Here is an 18,798-nt window from a genome sequence, read left to right as displayed (position 1 = left end):
TAAACTAGCTAACTGTATATAAAGTAGTGTAAACTAGCTAACTGTATATAAAGTAGTGTAAACTAGCTAACTGTATATAAAGTAGTATAAACTAGCTAACTGTATATAAAGTAGCGTAAACTAGCTAACTGTATATAAAGTAGTGTAAACTAGCTAACTGTATATAAAGTAGCGTAAACTAGCTAACTGTATATAAAGTAGTATAAACTAGCTAACTGTATATAAAGTAGTATAAACTAGCTAACTGTATATAAAGTAGTATAAACTAGCTAACTGTATATAAAGTAGCGTAATCTAGCTAACTGTATATAAAGTAGTGTAAACTAGCTAACTGTATATAAAGTAGTATAAACTAGCTAACTGTATATAAAGTAGTATAAACTAGCTAACTGTATATAAAGTAGCGTAAACTAGCTAACTGTATATAAAGTAGTGTAAACTAGCTAACTGTATATAAAGTAGTATAAACTAGCTAACTGTATATAAAGTAGTATAAACTAGCTAACTGTATATAAAGTAGTATAAACTAGCTAACTGTATATAAAGTAGTGTAAACTAGCTAACTGTATATAAAGTAGTATAAACTAGCTAACTGTATATAAAGTAGTATAAACTAGCTCCACCTCCAGCAGCTATATAATAATATATCAGTACTTTTACTGTAATACTTTAACTACATCAACCTCAAGTTTCTCTATTGTTGAATAAAATATATTAATTAAAATTAGCTTAAATTCTAGCTAATGTTTGTATTTGATCGTATTAACAGATTTATTGATCGTGTGTTGGTTGAACTTGTAGCCTGTAACCAGCAGTGTAGTTTATTATAATATGAAGCTCACAGTTTCCAATCATGTGTAAACTCTCTGTGGTTCAGACCTGCTGGTATTAACTGTCCCCCCCCGTCCCCCCCCCCCCCCCTCCCCACTTATCCTGACAGTCTCTTCACTGAGAAGGGCCCCGTCTTCCTCAGGTAGACTCAGCTGTCCACTTCCTGTCTAACTGTCCTGTTGTTTGACACAGAGAGGCGTGTGTTGACCCGTCCAGTCTCACAAACTGAACCCTCATTGTCTGTTTTTATTATTTTTGCACGTCGTCTCGCTGCTTGTGTCTCCATTTGACGTCTGAGAGTAGAAAAGCTTGTCATCGCTTTTTTTTTTTTTTTGGTGCATTTCATTTGAAACCATTTTATGTTTCGTCGGCTGCTGCTTTCACATATTTACTAGAGTTGTGGTGTTTGATGTGTGTGTCTTTGTGTGTGTGTGTGTGTGTGTGTGTGTGTGTGTGTGTGTGTGTCTTTGTGTGTGCGTGTGTGTGTGTCTTTGTGTGTGTGTGTGTGTGTGTCTTTGTGTGTGTGTGTGTGTGTGTCTGTGTGTCTTTGTGTGTGTGTGTGTGTGTGTGTGTGTGTGTGTGTGTGTGTGTGTGTGTGTGTGTGTGTGTGGTCTGTTTTCTGACGACAGTAGAAGATGTTAATGTCAGTTTTTGTGTTTCCAGGTTGGAGTTTGAGAGACAGCAGAGAGAAGAGCTGGAGAAACTGGAGCTGAAAAGGTGAACGAGTCAATATCTACTCAAAACCTTCCGACAGATGAACGTAAAGTCACTCTGATGATTAGAAATGTTGAAATATGGGAAGATGATCAATTCAACAATCAGTTAAACTAGATTTTAAAGCAGCATCAGGTTTGTTAAAATGTACATTCAGTATTTTTGTTGGTTTTATATCATTTAAATGAAGTAAGACTGAATGCTCCTGAAAATGTCAAATAGTGTAACCACAATAGAATGATACATATTACATATATGATCCATCAAGAAAGAAAGAAAGAAAGAAAGAAAGAAAGAAAGAAAGATAGAGGAGGAAGAGGAGGAAGAAAAGAAAGAAAGATAAAGGAGGAGGAGGAGAAAGATAGAGGAAGAAAAGAAAGATAGAAGGAAAGAAAGAAAGATAAAGGAGGAAGAGGAGAAAGAAAGAAAGAAAGAAAGAAAGAAAGAAAGAAAGATAAAGGAGGAAGAGGAGAAGGAAGGAAAGAAAGAAAGATAAAGGAGGAAGAGGAGAAGGAAGGAAAGAAAGAAAGATAAAGGAGGAAGAAAAGAAAGATAGAAAGAAAGAAAGATAAAGGAGGAAGAAAAGAAAGAAAGAAAGAAAGGTAAAGGAGGAGGAGGAGAAAGATAGAGGAAGAAAAGAAAGATAGAAAGAAAGAAAGAAAGATAAAGGAGGAAGAGGAGAAAGAAAGAAAGAAAGAAAGAAAGAAAGAAAGAAAGAAAGATAAAGGAGGAAGAGGAGAAAGAAAGAAAGAAAGAAAGAAAGAAAGAAAGATAAAGGAGGAAGAGAGTCGTCTATCTAACTGCTCTGTGTGTGTTGTTGTAGGCGGCTCATTAAGGAGATGGAGGCCAAGCAGCAGATTGAGAAGGCGGAGCTGGAGCGTCTGCAGCAGGAGGTGGAGAGCCAGAGGAAGGAGTCAGAGGAGGTGCATCAGCGGATCATGCGCCAGGAGGAAACCCTCCGTCACCGCAGTCAGGACATCGAGAGCCGCCTGCGCGACTTCCTGGCCGAGAAGGAGCGCTTCGAAGAGGAGAGACGCTCCGAGATCCAGGGGATGGACCAGAAGGAGCAGCAGGAGGGCGAAGCGGAGGAGGAGGAGGAGCAGCAGCAGGATGAGGAGCTGAGGAGGCAGCAGGAGGCGGCGGAGCAGACGGAGATCTACCGCGAGCTGGAGAAGCTGAAGAGGGAACGGGAGGAGCAGAAGGTGCGACTGGAGACGGAGCGGCGGCGGCTGGAGGAGCAGGAGCGGGAGCAGCTCAGCCTGGTGGGGAGGCTGGAGGAGCAGCTGAGGGAGAAACACGAGGCGGCCACCACGCTGCTGACGAGGGAGGACGCCCGCCGCCTGGAGGAGGAGCGCCGAGCCCTGGCCGAGATCAGGGAGGCGCTGCTCCGTGCCAAAGAAGCAGGAGAGCGGACGGATGTGGAAGGAGCCAGCGAGGAGGCGAGATCCGCTCAGACCCGCTACACCGACTTCAAGGCGGCTCAGGTGAAGGAGCTGGGCCAACTGGAGGAGGAGCTCCAGCAGCAGAGGGAGCGTCTGGAGGAGGAGGTGGCGGCCGAGAGAGCCACCATGCTGCTGCTCGGCCACGGCCTCAAAGAGCACCAACAGCAGCTGAAGGAGACGCAGGAGAAGGGGGCGCAGGACGCGACGGCGGTCTGCCAGGAGGAGCAGCTGGTCAAACAGGCGGAGCACCGGCTGCAGTTCAAGGAGCGACAGCTGGCGAGTCTGGCGGACGGACTCCTCCCGGCGCTGGCCGAGGAGAAGCAGAGAGCCGTGGAGGTCCTGGAGCGCAGCGGCCGAGGCGACAACGGCAACTGCGACAGTCCGCCGGGTCTGGACAACACGCTGTACCAGGTGGAGAAGGAGCTGGAGGACAAAGAGGAGAAGCTGAACCTCCACTGGAACAGCGCCCAGCAGCTCCAGCAGCTCCAGGAGACCTACGAGTTCACGGCCAACGTGGCCCGGCAGGAGGAGAAGGTGAGGAGGAAGGAGAAGGAGATCCTGGAGTCGAAGGAGAAGCAGCAGAGGGAGGCGATGGAGCAGGCGGTGGCGAGGCTGGAGAGGAGGCACTCGGCCCTGAGGAGGAGCGTCTCTCTGGAGCCCGACACCGAGGAGCAGAGACACAAGAGCTCGGTCCTCAGGAACCAGAGGACGGGAGGAGAACTGGACCAGCAGAGGTCAGCACTTTCCTGTCTTCTCTTACTTCCATCTGTCTTTCCTTCCTTCCTTCCTTCCTTCCTTCCTTCCTTCCTTCTTGTCTTCCTGTCTTCTCTTCCTTCCATCTGTCTTTCACTCCTTCCTTCCTTCCTTCCTTGCCTCCATCTTTCCTTTCTGTCTTCTCTTCCTCCCTCCCTTCCTTCCTTCCTGTCTTCCCCTCCATCTTTCCTTCTTCTCTTCTCTTCCTTCCTCCCTTCCATCTGTCCTTCCTTCCTTCCTTCTTGTCTTCCTGTCTTCCCTTCCATCTGTCCTTCCTTCCATCTTTCCTTCCTGTCTTCCTTCCTTCCTCCCTTCCTTCCTGTCTTCCCTTCCATATTTCCTTCCTGTCTTCCTTCCTTCCTTCCATCTTTCCTTCCTGTCTTCTCTTCCTTCCTTCCTTCTTGTCTTCCTGTCTTCCCTTTCATCTTTCCTTCCTGTCTTCTCTTCCTTCCTCCCTTCCATCTGTTCTTCTTTCCTTCCTTCTTGTCTTCCTGTCTGCTCTTCCTTCCTTCCTTCCTTCCTTCCATCCTGTCTTCTCTTCCATCTTTCCTTCCTGTCTTCCCTTCCTTCCTTCCTTCCTTCTTTCCTTCTTGTCTTCCATCTGTTTTTCTTTCTTTCCTTCCTTCCTTCCTTCTCTTCCTTCCCCCCTTCTATCTGTTCTTCCTTCCTTCCTTCCTTCCTTCCTTCTCTTCCTGTCTTCTCTCCCTTCCTTCCATCTTTTTAATGGAAAAGATGGAAGGAAGGAATTGTTCTGTGTGTGACCCTTGAATGAAGATGAGTTTGACCCTCCTGCTCTAAAGTGTGTCATTTTAAACAATTAAGCTCCTAATCTCGTTGTGTTTTTTTGTTTCCAGAGTTGAGCGGGAGATCCAGAAGTTGAGGCAGAGGATCAGCGAAGGGGAAGAAAACTCCAGGACTCACTCCAACAGCAACGACGACAAGACGGGTCACAGCTCTCCGGTCAGCCACATCCAGAGTCTGAACACGCTGCTGCCGCTGTCGGACGACCGGTAACCACACAGACGACACCGCTCTCCTTAACCCTTAAACAGACCTTGCTAGTTATGTCATTTGCACCTCAAGTAAGGAAGGAATGAAGGAAAGAAGGAAGGAAGGAAAGGACGGAAGAAGGAAGGAAAGGAGGAAGAAAGGGAAGCAAGGGAGGAAGAAGGAAGGAAAGGAAGGAGGGAGGAAGGAAGGAAGGTAGGAAGGAAAGGAGGGAAGAAGGAAGGAAAGGAGGGAGGAAGAAGGAAGGAAAGGAAGCAAGGGAGGAAGGAAGGAAGGTAGGAAGGAAAGGAGGGAAGAATGAAGGAAAGGAGGGAGGAAGGGAGGAAGAAGGAAGGAAAGGAGGGAGGAAGGGAAGGAAGGGAGGAAGAAGGAAGGAAAGGAGGGAGGAAGGAAGGAAGGACAGATGAAGGAAGGAAGAAAGGACAGAAGGAGGGAACATTTACCCTAACAGCTGAACTTAGATCTGAGGAAGGAAGGAAGGAAGGAAGGAAGGAAGGAAGGACAGAGGAAGGACCCGGGAGGACAACAGGAAGGTTAAAGAGTCTGTATCTCCTGGTGCACGTTGTCTGTTTAAGGGTTAAAGCCCACCAGCCAGTTATACTCAACTCAACTCAACTTCAACTTTACTTATAAAGCACTTTAAAACAACCACAGCTGAAACAGAGTGCTGTACATAAATAGATAAAACAACACAGGAACGTAAAACAATTAACAGGAAATAAATACTAAGATAATTGTTTATTGTTTTTAAAACAAATTAAAAACAATAAAACTAATTAAAATAAACAAACCATAAAACAGTAAAACAGGAGCAGGGTCTCATGCTGGGTTGAAAGCCAAGGAATAAAAATGGGTTTTAAGACGAGTTTTAAAAATGGACAGTGAGGAGCTTCCTTCCTTCTTCATCCCTTCTTCCTTCCTTCCTTCCTTCCTTCCTTCTTTCCTTCCTCCCTTGCTTAATCCCTCCCTCCTTTCCTTATTCCTCCCTTCCATCATTCCTCCCTCCTTTCCTTCCTTCTTCCTCTCTTCCTTCCTTCCTCCCTCCTTTCCTTCCTTATTCCTGTCTTCCATCCTTCCTCCCTTCCTCCTTTCCTTCCTTCTTCCTCCCTTCCATCCTTCCTTCCTCCTTTCCACCCTTCCTCCTTCCTCCTTTCCACCCTTCCTCCCTTGGCTTGTCTAATATTTAAAGGAAGCTCATTCCATAATTTAGGAGCAGCTACAGAAAATGCCCTATCCCCTCTGAGCTTCCACTTTGACCTCGGTACCTCTAGGAGCAGCAGATCAGCTGACCTGAGGCACCGAGCAGGAGCGTGGGGGTGAAGGAGCTCAGAGAGGTAGAGCGGGGCCAGACCATTTAAAGATTTAACCCTCCTGTTGTCCTTGAGTCAAGGAAGGAAAGGAGGGAGGAAGGAGGGAAGGAAGAAGGAAGGAAAGGAGGGAGGACAGAAGGAGGGAGGGAGGAAGGAAAGGAGGAAGGAAAGAAGAAAGGAGGGAGGAAAGAAAGAGAAGGAGGGAAGGAAGGAAAGGAGGGAGGGAAGGAGGAAAGAAGAAAGGAGGGAGGAAAGAAAGAGAGAAGGAGGGAAGGAAGGAAAGGAGGGAGGAAAGAATGAGAAGGACGGAAGGAAGGAAAGGAGGGAGGAAAGAAGAAGGAAGGAGGGAAGAAAGAGAGAAGGAGGGAAGGAAGGAAGGAAGAAGGAAGGAAAGGAGGGAGGGAGGAAGGAAAGAAGGAAGGAAGGGAGGGAGGAAAGAAGGAACAGTCAAAACGGACGGGGTCAATTTGACCCGGGCGGACGACACAAGGGTTGAAAACAAATACAAGAATCTTAAAATGGACTCTAAAGTGCTCAGCTAGCCAGTGGAGGGAGGTCAGTTATAGTCTCATTCAGCTCATTGTTCGGTGTCTTTGCTTCTTCTCCGTTCCTCAGGATCAACGCGTACATCGAAGAGGAAGTGCAGCGACGGTTACGTAAGCTGAACCTTCTCAACGGCAGCAGCAACAAGGATCTGTCTCTGTCCTGTGAATCGCTCAGGGTGAGTCCAGTCCAGTCTAGTCTAGTCTGCACATCATTTCACACATCTGACTTCACATCCACATCAGCTGTTTGTACTGAGTGTTGTTGAGTGTTGTGACTAAATCTTCTGCAGGATGCAAAAGTTTCTGACTCGTGTTTTCCATGTTCAAAAGTAAAACGTGTGCAAAAATGAGGCTGGAGTAAAGTACAAATTATCGCCTTTATTTTAACAACTGGAGTCCTATGCTACCTAACACTGTCCAGCAGTCTATATCCTTAATAAAACTTAAAAAGAAAAATCAACGAAAAATGACCGAGCCTATTTACGGTCAGAAAACTGTTGCTCCACATCCTGCTCTCTTGCGCATCTTCAGCGTACTACCTTAAATTACCCAGAAACCCGCAAACCCAGGACAGACTAATGGAGCACAAATGTAGCTTACATAAAAGTCAATGCCAGATAAGACAATCAACATTACTTCAAATAACCCTCCTGTTGTCCTCGAGTCAAGGAAGGAAGGGAGGAAGAGGGAAGGAAAGGAGGGAGGAAGAAGGAAGGAAGGGAAGAAGGAAGGAAGGACGGGGGAAAGAAGAAAGGGAGGATGGTAGGGGGGAGAAAGGAAAAGAGGAAGGGAGGGAAGAAGGACCGAGGAAAGAAGAAAGAGAGGATGGTAGGGGGGAGGAAAGAAAGAGGGAAGGAGGGAGGGAGGGAGGGAGGAAGGAAGGAAATAAGGAGGGAGGGAGGAAGGAAGGACAGAAGGAAGGAAGTGAGGAAAGGAGTATGGAAGGAAGAGGGAGCAAAGAAAGAGGGAAGTAGGGGAAGAATGAAGGAAAGAGGAAGGAAGGAAAGAAGGAACAGTCAAAAGAGACGGGGTCAATTTGACCCGGGAGGACGACACGATGTTAATAACCTCACTTCTAACTAAATGATGTTTGTCTGTTGCTATTAAATGATGACATAAAATTGGAGATTTCACAAAAATGTAAAATCTTTGCAAATACACAATATTCAAATTATGGATATTATTAATGTACAATATGGCCTTAACACTGAGCTCTGCTGTAACTCCCAGGATCCTCTGACTCTTGATGGGTTCTGGTGTCCAGCAGGTTCATTTGCTTTTATAATAAATGTGTTAAATTGTAAAGAGACTTTATGGAAACCCTGTACATTGAATGCTGTCTATACAAGTTAAAATAGTATAGGCACATATCGAACAACATATACGCCGATACTGATATATCTGAGACAGGTATCAGCCAATAATACCAGCTGACCGATATATTGTAAGGGTCTAGTAGTAACAACTCATCTCTTGGTTGTGTGATGTAGTCAGTTTTGTTATAATGAGTCTAAGTTTGGTGCTTTGAACAGCTGCTGCAACCGGCTTCACGTCTCAAAACATAATTTAAGCTGCGATCTGTCCAAACTGAGATCTGGTTCTTACGGAAGTGTATTGCATTCACTTGAATTAAAAAAAAAAAAGAAAAAATCCTGTTTTTCTGAGTCTTTTTTTTTTCTTCCTGTTTTTCGTGGTAATTTTTTTCTCTGAATTATCGCGATACTTCGAAATCACGCGAGAACATCCAACCTGCAAGTGACTCTCATCTATGGTTAACCAGGCGGGGAGTTCTGGTCCTCTGAAATGAAGCCAACCAGGAAGTAACTTAGAACTGCATTCTATCAAAAGGCCACCAGGGGGCGACCGTCTCTATACAAGTCAATGGAGAATTCACCAACTTCTCACTTGATTTCTAACCTCAGTAAACGTTTTCAAAATGTGTTTATGGTCTCAATCGCTAGTTTAAAGCCTTCTTCAATGCAGTATGATGTTCATTTGGGACATTTTGGCCTCCCTGATTTTATATGTGACGATAAAGCAGGGTATGCATTAGGGCGTAGCTAAAAAGAAAAAAAAATGACACAGAAAAACCAGATTTTTTTATTTTTTAAAATTCAAGTGAATGCGATACGCCTCCGTAGGTTCTCAAATTTAAATGACTTTGCTCATATTTGACAGTTTGTGGACAGACAGGTTTTTCTACTCTCAGAGTGAATCAGTAAATCCACGAGGTCCGCTAACAGATTGTGAGTGAAGCCGACTCCATCTTTGTGTAGAACTGATGTTTAGCTCTTTAACCCCCGCAGGAGGACGAGGAAGTTAGCGACTGTAGCTCTGTTAGGTTAACGGACGAGGTAAGACCAGGATCCCATTTGCTCTCTGTATGTCACAATGAGACTTTCCTCCCTTCCCTGTAATCTGCATGACCCCCCCCCCCCCCCCACCCCACCCCACCCCACCCCCGGTTCTGGTTATTGATCGACACACACTATCAATCAATCAATCAATCAATCAATCGCACTTTCCCCAATCAGTTTGACTAGTAGTTCCTTTAACCCTCCTGTTGTGCTCAGGTCAAGGAAGTAAGGAAGGAAGGAAGGAAGGAACGAACAAACAAACAAAATGAGGAAAGGAGGAAAGAAGGAAGGTAGGAAGGAAATGAGGGAGGAAGGAGAGAAGGAAGGAACGAACAAACGAACAAAATGAGGAAGGAACGAAGGAAGGGAGGAAAGGAGGGAGGGAGGAAGTAACGAAGGAAGGAAGGGAGGAAGGAAGTAAGGAGAGGAAAGAAAGAAAGAATGAGGAAGGAAGGAGAGAAGGAAGGAAGTAACGAAGGAAGGAAGGAAGGAGAAAAAGAGGAAGGAAGTATGGAGAGGAAAGAAGGAATGAGGAAGGAAGGAAGGAAGGAGAGAAGGAAGGTAGGAAGGAAAAGAGGGAGGAAGGAAGTAACGAACGAAGGAAGGAAGGAGGAAAAGAGGAAGGAAGTAAGGAGAGGAAAGAAGGAAGGAAGGAGAGAAGGAAGGAAGTAATGAAGGAAGGGAGGAAAAGAGGGAGGAAGGAAGGAAGGAAGGAAGGAAAAGAGGGAGGAAGGAAGGAAGGAAGTAACGAAGGAAGGAAGGAAGGAGGAAAAGAGGAAGGCAGGCAGGAAGGAATGAGGAAGGAAGGAAGGAACAGTCAAAAGAGATAGGGTCACACAACAGGAGGGTTAATTGGTTTTTCTTCACCTGGATTTTTTTATTTTGTCTTGATATTTTTTTTCTTATCTCTGATTTTCTCTTTCCTGTTATAAATATAATTTGCAGCTTTTTTAAATTTTTTTTATTCTGCTTGTCATTTTACAGATTAGGAATATTTGGTTTAACCCTTGTGCCGTCCTCCTGGGTCAAATTGACCCCGTCTTATTCTTCTTTCCTTCCTCCCTTCCTTCCTTCCTTCATTCCTTCCTTCTGTCTGTACTTCCTCCATCCCCCTTTCTTCTCTCCTCTTTTCCTTCCCTCCTTTCCTTTCCTTCCCTCCTTCCTCCCTTCCTTCTTTCCTCCCTCCCTCCTTCTCTCTTTCTTTCCTCTGTCCTTCTTTCATACCTTCCTTCCTTCCTTCTTGCCTTTCCTTCCTTCTTCCTTCCTTCCTTCCATCCTCCCTCCTTTCCTTCCTTCTTACTTCCCTCCTTCTTTCCTTTCGTCCCTTTCTTCCTTCCTCCCTTCTTCCTTCCTCCCTCCTTTCCTTCCTTCCTCCCTCCCTTCCTTCCTTCCGTCTGTACTTCCTCCATCCCCCTTTCTTCCCTCCTTCTTTCCTTCCCTCCTTTCTTTCCTTCTTTCCTTTCCTCCCTTTTTTCCTTCCTCCCTCCTTCCTTCCTTCCTTCCCTCCTTTCTTTCCTTCTTTCCTTTCCTCCCTTTTTTCCTTCCTCCCTCCTTCCTTCCTTCTTTCCTTCCTCCCTCCTTTCCTTCCTTCTTCCTTCCTTCCTCCCTCCCTTCCTTCCTTCCTTGACTCGAGGACAACAGGAGGGTTAGATTAATTGTTGAATGATATTGAGATCACTCGCTAATGTTTAGTTTTGCTGTTTTCAGGATGATGAAAAGCTGCAAAACATTAATCCAAGGAGGTTTAAATATGAGGTAAGACCAGATCTTATTATCTGATTTTGGTTTAATTACAATAATCAATCATTTAACACATGTAACCCCTCTACAAATTTAGAATAGCTTTGTATTGTTGTATAAATGTGCCTGTAATTGCTCGTGTGCATGATGATAAACAATTATATCAGAAAATGGAAATTTGAAGTAATTTGAAGGAAATGGTGAATGGGGTTAAATCTTAAGGGTTTCCAAACACAGGAATGTACTGACAGACACATTATGTTTTATAATTGAACAAACACACTAAAATCACTCCAATTTGGCTTGAAAGGAAGCTCATTTCCTTCCATGATGACAGTAAACTCAAGGAAACAATAAGGTAGAGAAGATATATATGTATAATATTATAATATTTCAGCTCACAGGAATCAAACATGGGTAAAATAGTAGATGCTTTTTTCTTCTTTCAAATACATTTTATTTATAGAAGCACTCTATAAATAGTACAGTCAAGCCCGAAATTATTCATACCCCTGGCAAATTTTGACTTAAAGTTACTTTTATTCAACCAGCAAGTTGTTTTTTGACCGGAAGTGACACAGGCGTCTCCAAGAAGATAAAAAGACGATGTACAAAAGGCATCATTGTGGTAAAAAAAATATTTCAGTCAGCTTTTATTTACATTTGAACAAAAAGTGGCATGTCCAAAAGGGGTATGAATAATTTCGGGCTTGACTGTATGTATTAGAAAGAAGAAAAAGGCAAATGCTATTTAACTCATGTTTGATTCAAGGTAAAATGACATTGAAAGCAGAAACAAAATAAGGAATTATGTGAACGTTATCCATCTTGGCACCAAGGTTATCATGACAGTAGTTTGCTAATGCTACTTTCCCCACGTTTGATTGGATATTAACATTTTTTTAAAGCAGTATTGAGTAGTTTTGCACCTAATTTGCATGTGAAACCTCTTTTTCAATCACTTACAACTCACCCTTTGCACCTGGTGATGGAAGAAATGTAATTCTCTTTGGGTTGGATTAAGGACTTCAGTATAATTCAAAGAGCCTTCACGTCCTTCTTGATGATGATGATGATGTAGTCATGGACTCCCCCCTTGTGCACACAGAGAGCCTGCGGGGTCGGGCCTAGCCTCCTGCATGCCCCGGAGCTCCAGGCAAACTCCCCTGCTAACATCCAGGAAAACACATCAGAAGAACCAGAGAAACACCTCTTAAAGCTTCACGGAGGAGAAAAAATAATATCCACAGCTAAATTCTTAATTGAAAAAGAGGAAGTGCTTTACAGAGAAGGGGGCAGAAGTAATTGCTGGCAAAGAGGAATGAATGTACATCCAGGAGTAGTGGGCCAAGCTGTTTCAAAAGTTGATCGATGTGATACTGGACGCAAAGAGTATAGGTATGCCTTTTCAAAAACCGAAGATTTAGACGAAAACAAGAATATCACCAACGAAAGAAGAAACAATTCTGCTTGCTGTGTTCCTGGTGAGGACAAAAAGGTTGAAGATAAAGGGAAAGATTTGTTTGTGAGTGGATTCTCTTATTCTTTCTCAAAGGAAAAGGTCCAACAGGAAACATCTGACCCTGGCGTAATGGTGGAGACAGAGCCGTCCTGTGGTCAAATGACAAACACCTCTGTCCGAAGTCACATCAATTTTAAACTGAAGTCAAAGGAAGCAGTAAATGGTCAGCCTAAACAAGAGACAGGAGCTGATACAGTTGAAGTCAGCAGGAGCAACGTTTTTGGATACTTTGCTGGAAAGCTGTCTGAAGCTTATCAAGACGCAGGTAGAAGGCTGCAGGGCACACGTGACATTATTCGAAATGTTGGAGTGGGTGAAATGAAGGTTGTGCTGTCTCAGTATGTGACTATGATGTCCAGTGAGCTGCCACTGATTAATCGATTGCAGCTTAAACCAGAGCCAGAACCTTGCGTCCCTCCAAAAAACAAAGTCAGTTTGGTGAATCTAGCCAGGGATTGTACCCTTAGTCTTCCTCCAAATTGCGACATGTCTGCGATCCCTGGTGTGTCTCGATTGCCCGAAGGCTCTGTATCCTCCGTCAGACACACAAGCCCTGAAGTGTTTCATCAGAGGTTGGTGCAGCTGCCATCAGCTTTGTCTCAGCTACAGTCATTTTCATCACAGAAGATGCTGGAAAAGTTGGAATCTCTGGCTCCTCAAATACAAGTTGGAAAACTACTGAGTATCTTCTGGCTCAAAACCGCTAACATTAAGCAACCCGTCCCAACACCTGGATGTTTGCTTTTGTCTGAAAAGGACATAACAGTAGTCTTAGCCTGTAGAGGTTCTGAGGACTCCTTAGCTGTTTTTCACCATTTTAATCTCCTGGAGATCAAGAAGGTGCAGATTAGCTTGGCTGGGCAGCACGTCCGCCTCATTGGTGACACTGAAGACACCGTGTTGGCAGTCTTCACCCACAGCAAAGAGCTTACCCAGGAGCTCTGCAAGGCTTTATTGAAGGCTCTCGCTCCTGAAAAGCTGTCTGAAGGGCACCCACTGCTCACCGATGACCTCATGGTCCTCTCTCTTGATTGGAAGGCCAGAGCTCCTGACATTGTCCTGGACAACGGCCTCCACATCACCTCCAGATTCAAACGAGTCCTCGCAGACCTGCTTTACATTATCCACGGGAACATGGACGGTCCTAACAAACCTTCCCTGGCTGACATTTGTCCTCTCCTCTACACCAGTGTCAAAGTCAAGAACTCCACTCGTGTACACCAGGACACCATCTTCCAGTTCCTCCTGACAGACACTCATGTAGCTCTTCTCCGTGAGGATGCTGTTTTTCACCCGGTGCCGCAGGGCTCCAGCCGGGTCCCAATCCAGCCCCAGTTTCAGGGACTTGAACTGCGCAACCGTTCAGACATCCGATGCCTGCTGTTGAAGCAGAGCGACAACTGCCTGGTGGTGGAAATCGTATTCACAACTCGAGAGGAGAAGATGGAGTCCAGGCCAGCGCCCCGCGATCAGTGCGATTCCTGGAAGTTATGTTTCGGTTGTACCTCAGAAGCTGTGATCTTGACTCATCATCTCTGTAACTGAGTTTAAGACCTAAAGACAGAAAGAACCTGAAACCATTACAGCTTTCTGAAGTTGTCCACTGTTGTCTTTAAAAGAAGTTATGAGGGAGACACTTTATGTATTTTAAGTATGCGTTAAATAAGCTACCACTGTTCGACAGGAAAGTAAAGTTCTGCGATATTGTCTGAAAAGGTTATTTATCATTGAGCCAAAGTAAGAAAAGACACATCTGAAAACAGTTTTAACATTTTTTTTAAACATTTCAATGTTATTCAAATGTAAATGTGTGATTTGGTTTTCAGTTGGCTACTAAATCCTTAAGATTGTGATTTGAAGTGTTATGTTGTGTTATGATAATGTAATCTCTTGTAATTTCTATGTTTTCATAATGAATGCTAAAAAAAACTGCTAAATTAATGTATTTATAAAAGTTAAGTGTCTTTTGGCTTTTTCTGTTTACCATTTTAGTGATGTCGACAATCATTGTGTTTTTTCTTGTTTGAGTTTTGATCTTATATTGAGAATATGAAGAATGGGACACTTAATTGCACAGACTATAATTTTGCAGTCACACTTTAAGAGAATGAATTATTTGATAACTTAAAAATGGGGAAATATGGTTAGTGTGTACTTGAAGAATTCCTGTTAAATGTGCCTTTATAATTTTATACAGTGAGAACCTGTCGCAAAATAATAAAGATTGAACTTTGTATGAATCTGCTGACTACTTTTATTTGCTAATCACAGTAAATAATTCTCAAATTCTGCAGAAATCAAGTCCAGAAATTTGATTCACTGCAATTATTATAATTTCTTGTCAACACTTTACTCTCCACTTCTCTTTCTCTTTCCCTAACCCTAACCCTCTGTAGCACTTGGTGTCTCGTCCTCTTGGGATGAGCTCCGACAGCCTCCAGGAGCCCGTTAAAATTAGCATTCCCCGTTACGTTCTGCGTGGGCAGGGGAAGGACGAGCACTTTGAGTTCGAGGTGAAGGTGAGTTTTTCTGAGAATTGCGTTTTTCCACCAAACTTTAACCCTCGTGTCGTCCTTCCGGAAAGAAAAGAAAGGAAAGAAGGAAGGAAAGGAGACAGGAAGGAAGGAAGAGAGGAAGGAAGAAGGAAGGAAAGGAGGGAGGAAGGAAGGGAGGAAAGGAAAGAAGGAAGGAAAGGAGGGAGGAAGGAAGGAGGGGAAGGAAGAAGGGAGGAAAGGAAAGAAGGAAGGAAGGTATGAAAGAAGGACAGAGGAAAGAAAGACAGAAGGAGGGAGGAAGGAATAAGGAAGGGAGGAAGGAAAGGAGGGAATGAAAGAAGGAGGGAAGAAAGGGGGATGGAGGAAGTACAGGCGGAAGGGAGGAAGGAAGGGAGGAAAGAAGAATAAGATGGGGTCAATTTGACCCGGGAGGACGACACAAGGAGTTAAAGTGTTCTTCTTGAGGTACTTTTAAAGTCATTTGTTCTGTGGAGTCGTGACAGTTGAACAACACAGAACCTCGTATGTGTTTCTCTATCAGATCGCTGTGATGGACGAAACGTGGACAGTGTTCAGACGCTACAGCCGCTTCCGGGAAATGCATAAGAGCCTCAAATTGAAGTATCCAGAGGTGAGTGAGACATTACGATCTGAGAGCAAAGTCCAACTGAACTTAACCCTCCTGTGTCGTCCTCCCGGGTCAAATTGACCCCATCTCTTCTTTCCTTCCTTCCTCCCTCTTTCTTAAATTTTTCCTTTGTTCTTCCCCTCCTTCCCTCTTTCTTTGCTCCCTCCTCCTTCCATACTTCTTTCCTCACTTCCTTCCATCCTTCCTTCCTCCCTTCCTTCTCTCCTCACTTCCTTCTTCTTTCCCTCCCTCCCTCCCTCCTTACTCCTTTCTTTCCTTCCTTCCTTCCTTCCCACCCTCCTTACTCCTTTCTTTCCCTCCTTCCTTCCTTCTTCTTCCCTCCCTTCCTTCTTCCCTTCCTCCCTCCTTTCCTTCCTTCTTCCTCCCTCCCTCCTTTCCATCCTTCTTCCTCCAGTCCTTCCTCCCTCCTTTCCTTCCTTCTTCCTCCCTCCCTCCTTTCCATCCTTCTTCCTCCATTCCTTCCTCCCTCCTTTTCTTCTTTCCTCCCTTCCTCCTCCCTCCCTTCCATCCTTCCTTCCTTCCTTCCTTCCTCCCTCCTTTCCTTCCTTCCCTTCCTTCCCTTCCTTCCTTGACTCGAGGTGACTCGAGGACAACAGGAGGGTTAACAGTATGTCCATTGGGAAACTTCACAGAGGACTAGTTGTTGGTTTTTATCCTTCAACGACTCAAACCTGGCTTGTTAGAAAACCTGAAACAGTGTTAAGGTTTATGTTAATGTGTTAAAGTCTTTGGGCTCCTTTCCAGCTGGCAGCTTTGGAGTTCCCTCCGAAGAAACTGTTTGGAAACAGAGACGAGCGGATGGTTGCTGAACGCCGGAATCATTTGGAGGTAAGACTTTTTATTTTTGTAATTATTTTATTTGCATCACAGAAATACTGGCTCATTTCATAAAGATAAGATTATCCTTTATTAGTCCCAATGCACGATGGGGACATTTACAGTGTAACAGCAGTAAGTGGATAACAAAAATAAAGAACAATAGGAAATAATAAATTGTAACAGTATGTACAAGAGTTGATATAAACTTATTTAATACCTCAAGTACTTAGAGGAAGCTGATGGGGCTGTTTGGGCACGTGAGGCAGAAAAACATTGGGAATCATCGGTGCACTGGTATAATATCCCAAGATAAGATAAGACAATACTTTATTCTGGGTTTCTGCTGGGTCTTAAAAAGTCTTAAATACGTCCATATGTTGCATACTAGGTCTTAAGTCTTATATGTACGTTGGTGGGATTCACAGTTAGATCTGTGTGTTGTGGTTCTTTCTGAAGGATCCAGGTAGTGTTGGATTCAACAATCAGAGTTCAGTGTTTGGTTAAAACCGACAATCAATTTGAAACACTGTGTATTATCTGCAAGAAGTCCCTCAAATTATGCAAGGCAAGGCAGCTTATCTATATATTTCTCTACACAATGGCAACTCAATGTGCTTTACATAAAACAAACATTTAACAGTAAGAATTGGAAACAAAAAACATTGAAACATACAATTAAACCCCCCCACCCCACTAATAGTAATAAAAATATAAAAAATAAAAATGCAGACTTGGTGTGAAAGCACTGATGTCAGACACAAGATCACATCAGATATTTAGTTAATCGAAAGTAATCCTGAGACTGCGATTTTCCTTATTTTGTCGTACGTCGTGTAGATCTTAAATTTAATTCATAAAGGTCTTAAAAAGGTCTTGAATTTAACTTGTTCAATCAATCAATCAATCTGTATTTGTATAGCGCCAAATCACAACAGAGTCATCTCAAGGCTCTTTACACATAGAGCAGGTTCTAAACCGAACTCTTCAGGTTTTAACTTTAAAGAGACCCAACATTCCCACATGAGCAACAGTGGAGAGAAAAAACTCCCTTTAACAGGAAGAACCCTCAGAACCAGACTCAGAGTGGGAGAACATCTGCCTGGACCGGTTGGGGTTGAGAGGAGAGAGAGGAAGGATAGAGGAGAGAGGCACAATGAAAATCAACAATGAAGCTAGAAGGTCCGGGACTGGAATCTGTCGTCCGGACGTCTACAGGCCCAGATTACCTGTGAGACGAGACAAACCTGCATAAACCCTGTTTATTAGTCCCACGATGGGGGAATGTACAGGTTTACAGCAGCAAGCGAGCATCAATAAGAAAGAAGAAAAGTGAAAATTCCTCTCCAGTGTAAATGTTTGATTTGTCCAAAAAGAAATGTTGTATGTTTTTAACCCTTAAACAGGCAGGATGGAAAATTAGATGTGAAAAATCCTAATTTGATGTCACTAGTTATGTCATTTACACCTAAAGTAAAACATTTCCTTCATATTTTTAATATATTTTGGATTTTATGAGTTGTATCTCCACCAGGATGCTTTGCCCTTATTAAGGTATAAAATGGTCATAATGGTAAAAACACTTAAATGTGTTATTTAACATTCTGCTCATTAATATCACACATACTAGTTTCTAAACTGATTTTGATCATTTCTATCAAAGTATAAACCTACCAACAAGCTTCAATTCTACCAATTAAAAGGCACATATACAATTAAACAACCACCTTAACCAATCATGCTCCTTAAAGAGTCTGTATCTCCTGGTGCACGCTGCCTGTTTAAGGGTTAAGAAGGCATTATTAGAGTTAGAGGCCTATAAGTGACTTTCTCTCTTCACTCGTGTCTTGCAGCGTTACCTGAGGAACTTGTTCCGGGTGATGCTGTCGTCCTCCTGCTCTCCTCTCAGAGTCGACACAGACAGCGGCTTCCACCTGTCCAAACACGCCATCTGTGAGTTCTCGCCTTTCTTCAAGAAGGGCGTCTTCGAGTACGGCAGCCACGGTACCGGTTGAATCCCGGTTGTGTTTCGGCGCCGATGTTTCCTCGATACCAAAACATAAAAAACAAAAAGCTGCTCGGTGCCTTTTCCTCGGGTCTCGTCCCGGGAGAATCGCCTCAGTAGGTCAGAGGAGGGAAAACTTGCAGGTCAGTTTCCTCTCTGAGACGAATGTTTCAAACTTTCAAAACTTAGTCCACGAGAAGGCATTACCATGAATGTGTGGAGGTAGGAAATCCAGCAGTCGAGAGTTTAATTTCAACATAATCTAACCGTGGTTTCATTTTCTAGAACGGTACGACTTTCTGCTTCAGTTTGGTCAGTTCTGCTTCACATCCAGCCGATAATCACCTGTATTAAATATATTTACATGCATCTGTGATACTTATGCCACGACGTCACTGCTCAACACTAGTTAGAACCGAACACTATCACTGCCAAGGGTTGTAAGTTGGATTCCCGGTTGGACTCTGGGAAGCTACGCTGGGGCATTATTCACTATTTTTCACTATATTTCTGACGTTTTTCTAGACTAAACGATTACTTGATTTAGTCGAAAGGGTGTAAAGAGAGAGGAAGGAGAGGAGAGAGGAAGGAGAGGAGAGAGAGGAAGGAGA

General features: G+C 43.8%; 1 protein-coding gene across 1 annotated transcript in view; it reads left to right on the top strand.

The window, feature by feature from the left end:
* Positions 1-18,378, top strand: part of kif16ba (kinesin family member 16Ba) — a 42,075-nt gene extending 23,697 nt beyond the window's left edge. Inside the window, exons 17-25 of the mRNA XM_053336835.1 lie at positions 1,495-1,548; positions 2,369-3,721; positions 4,595-4,750; positions 6,674-6,779; positions 10,668-10,715; positions 14,619-14,741; positions 15,259-15,348; positions 16,111-16,194; positions 18,036-18,378. Of these exons, the coding sequence (XP_053192810.1) occupies positions 1,495-1,548; positions 2,369-3,721; positions 4,595-4,750; positions 6,674-6,779; positions 10,668-10,715; positions 14,619-14,741; positions 15,259-15,348; positions 16,111-16,194; positions 18,036-18,197 (2,176 nt within the window). The 3' untranslated portion in view covers positions 18,198-18,378. The remainder of the gene's footprint in view (positions 1-1,494; positions 1,549-2,368; positions 3,722-4,594; positions 4,751-6,673; positions 6,780-10,667; positions 10,716-14,618; positions 14,742-15,258; positions 15,349-16,110; positions 16,195-18,035) is intronic.
* The last annotated feature ends 420 nt before the right edge of the window (positions 18,379-18,798 follow it).

Source organism: Scomber japonicus, chromosome 2, assembly GCF_027409825.1.
Source record: "Scomber japonicus isolate fScoJap1 chromosome 2, fScoJap1.pri, whole genome shotgun sequence".
Classification (NCBI taxonomy): domain Eukaryota; kingdom Metazoa; phylum Chordata; class Actinopteri; order Scombriformes; family Scombridae; genus Scomber; species Scomber japonicus.
The sequence above is the reverse complement of the archived record's forward strand: the minus strand, read 5'-3'. Positions and strand labels throughout refer to the sequence as shown.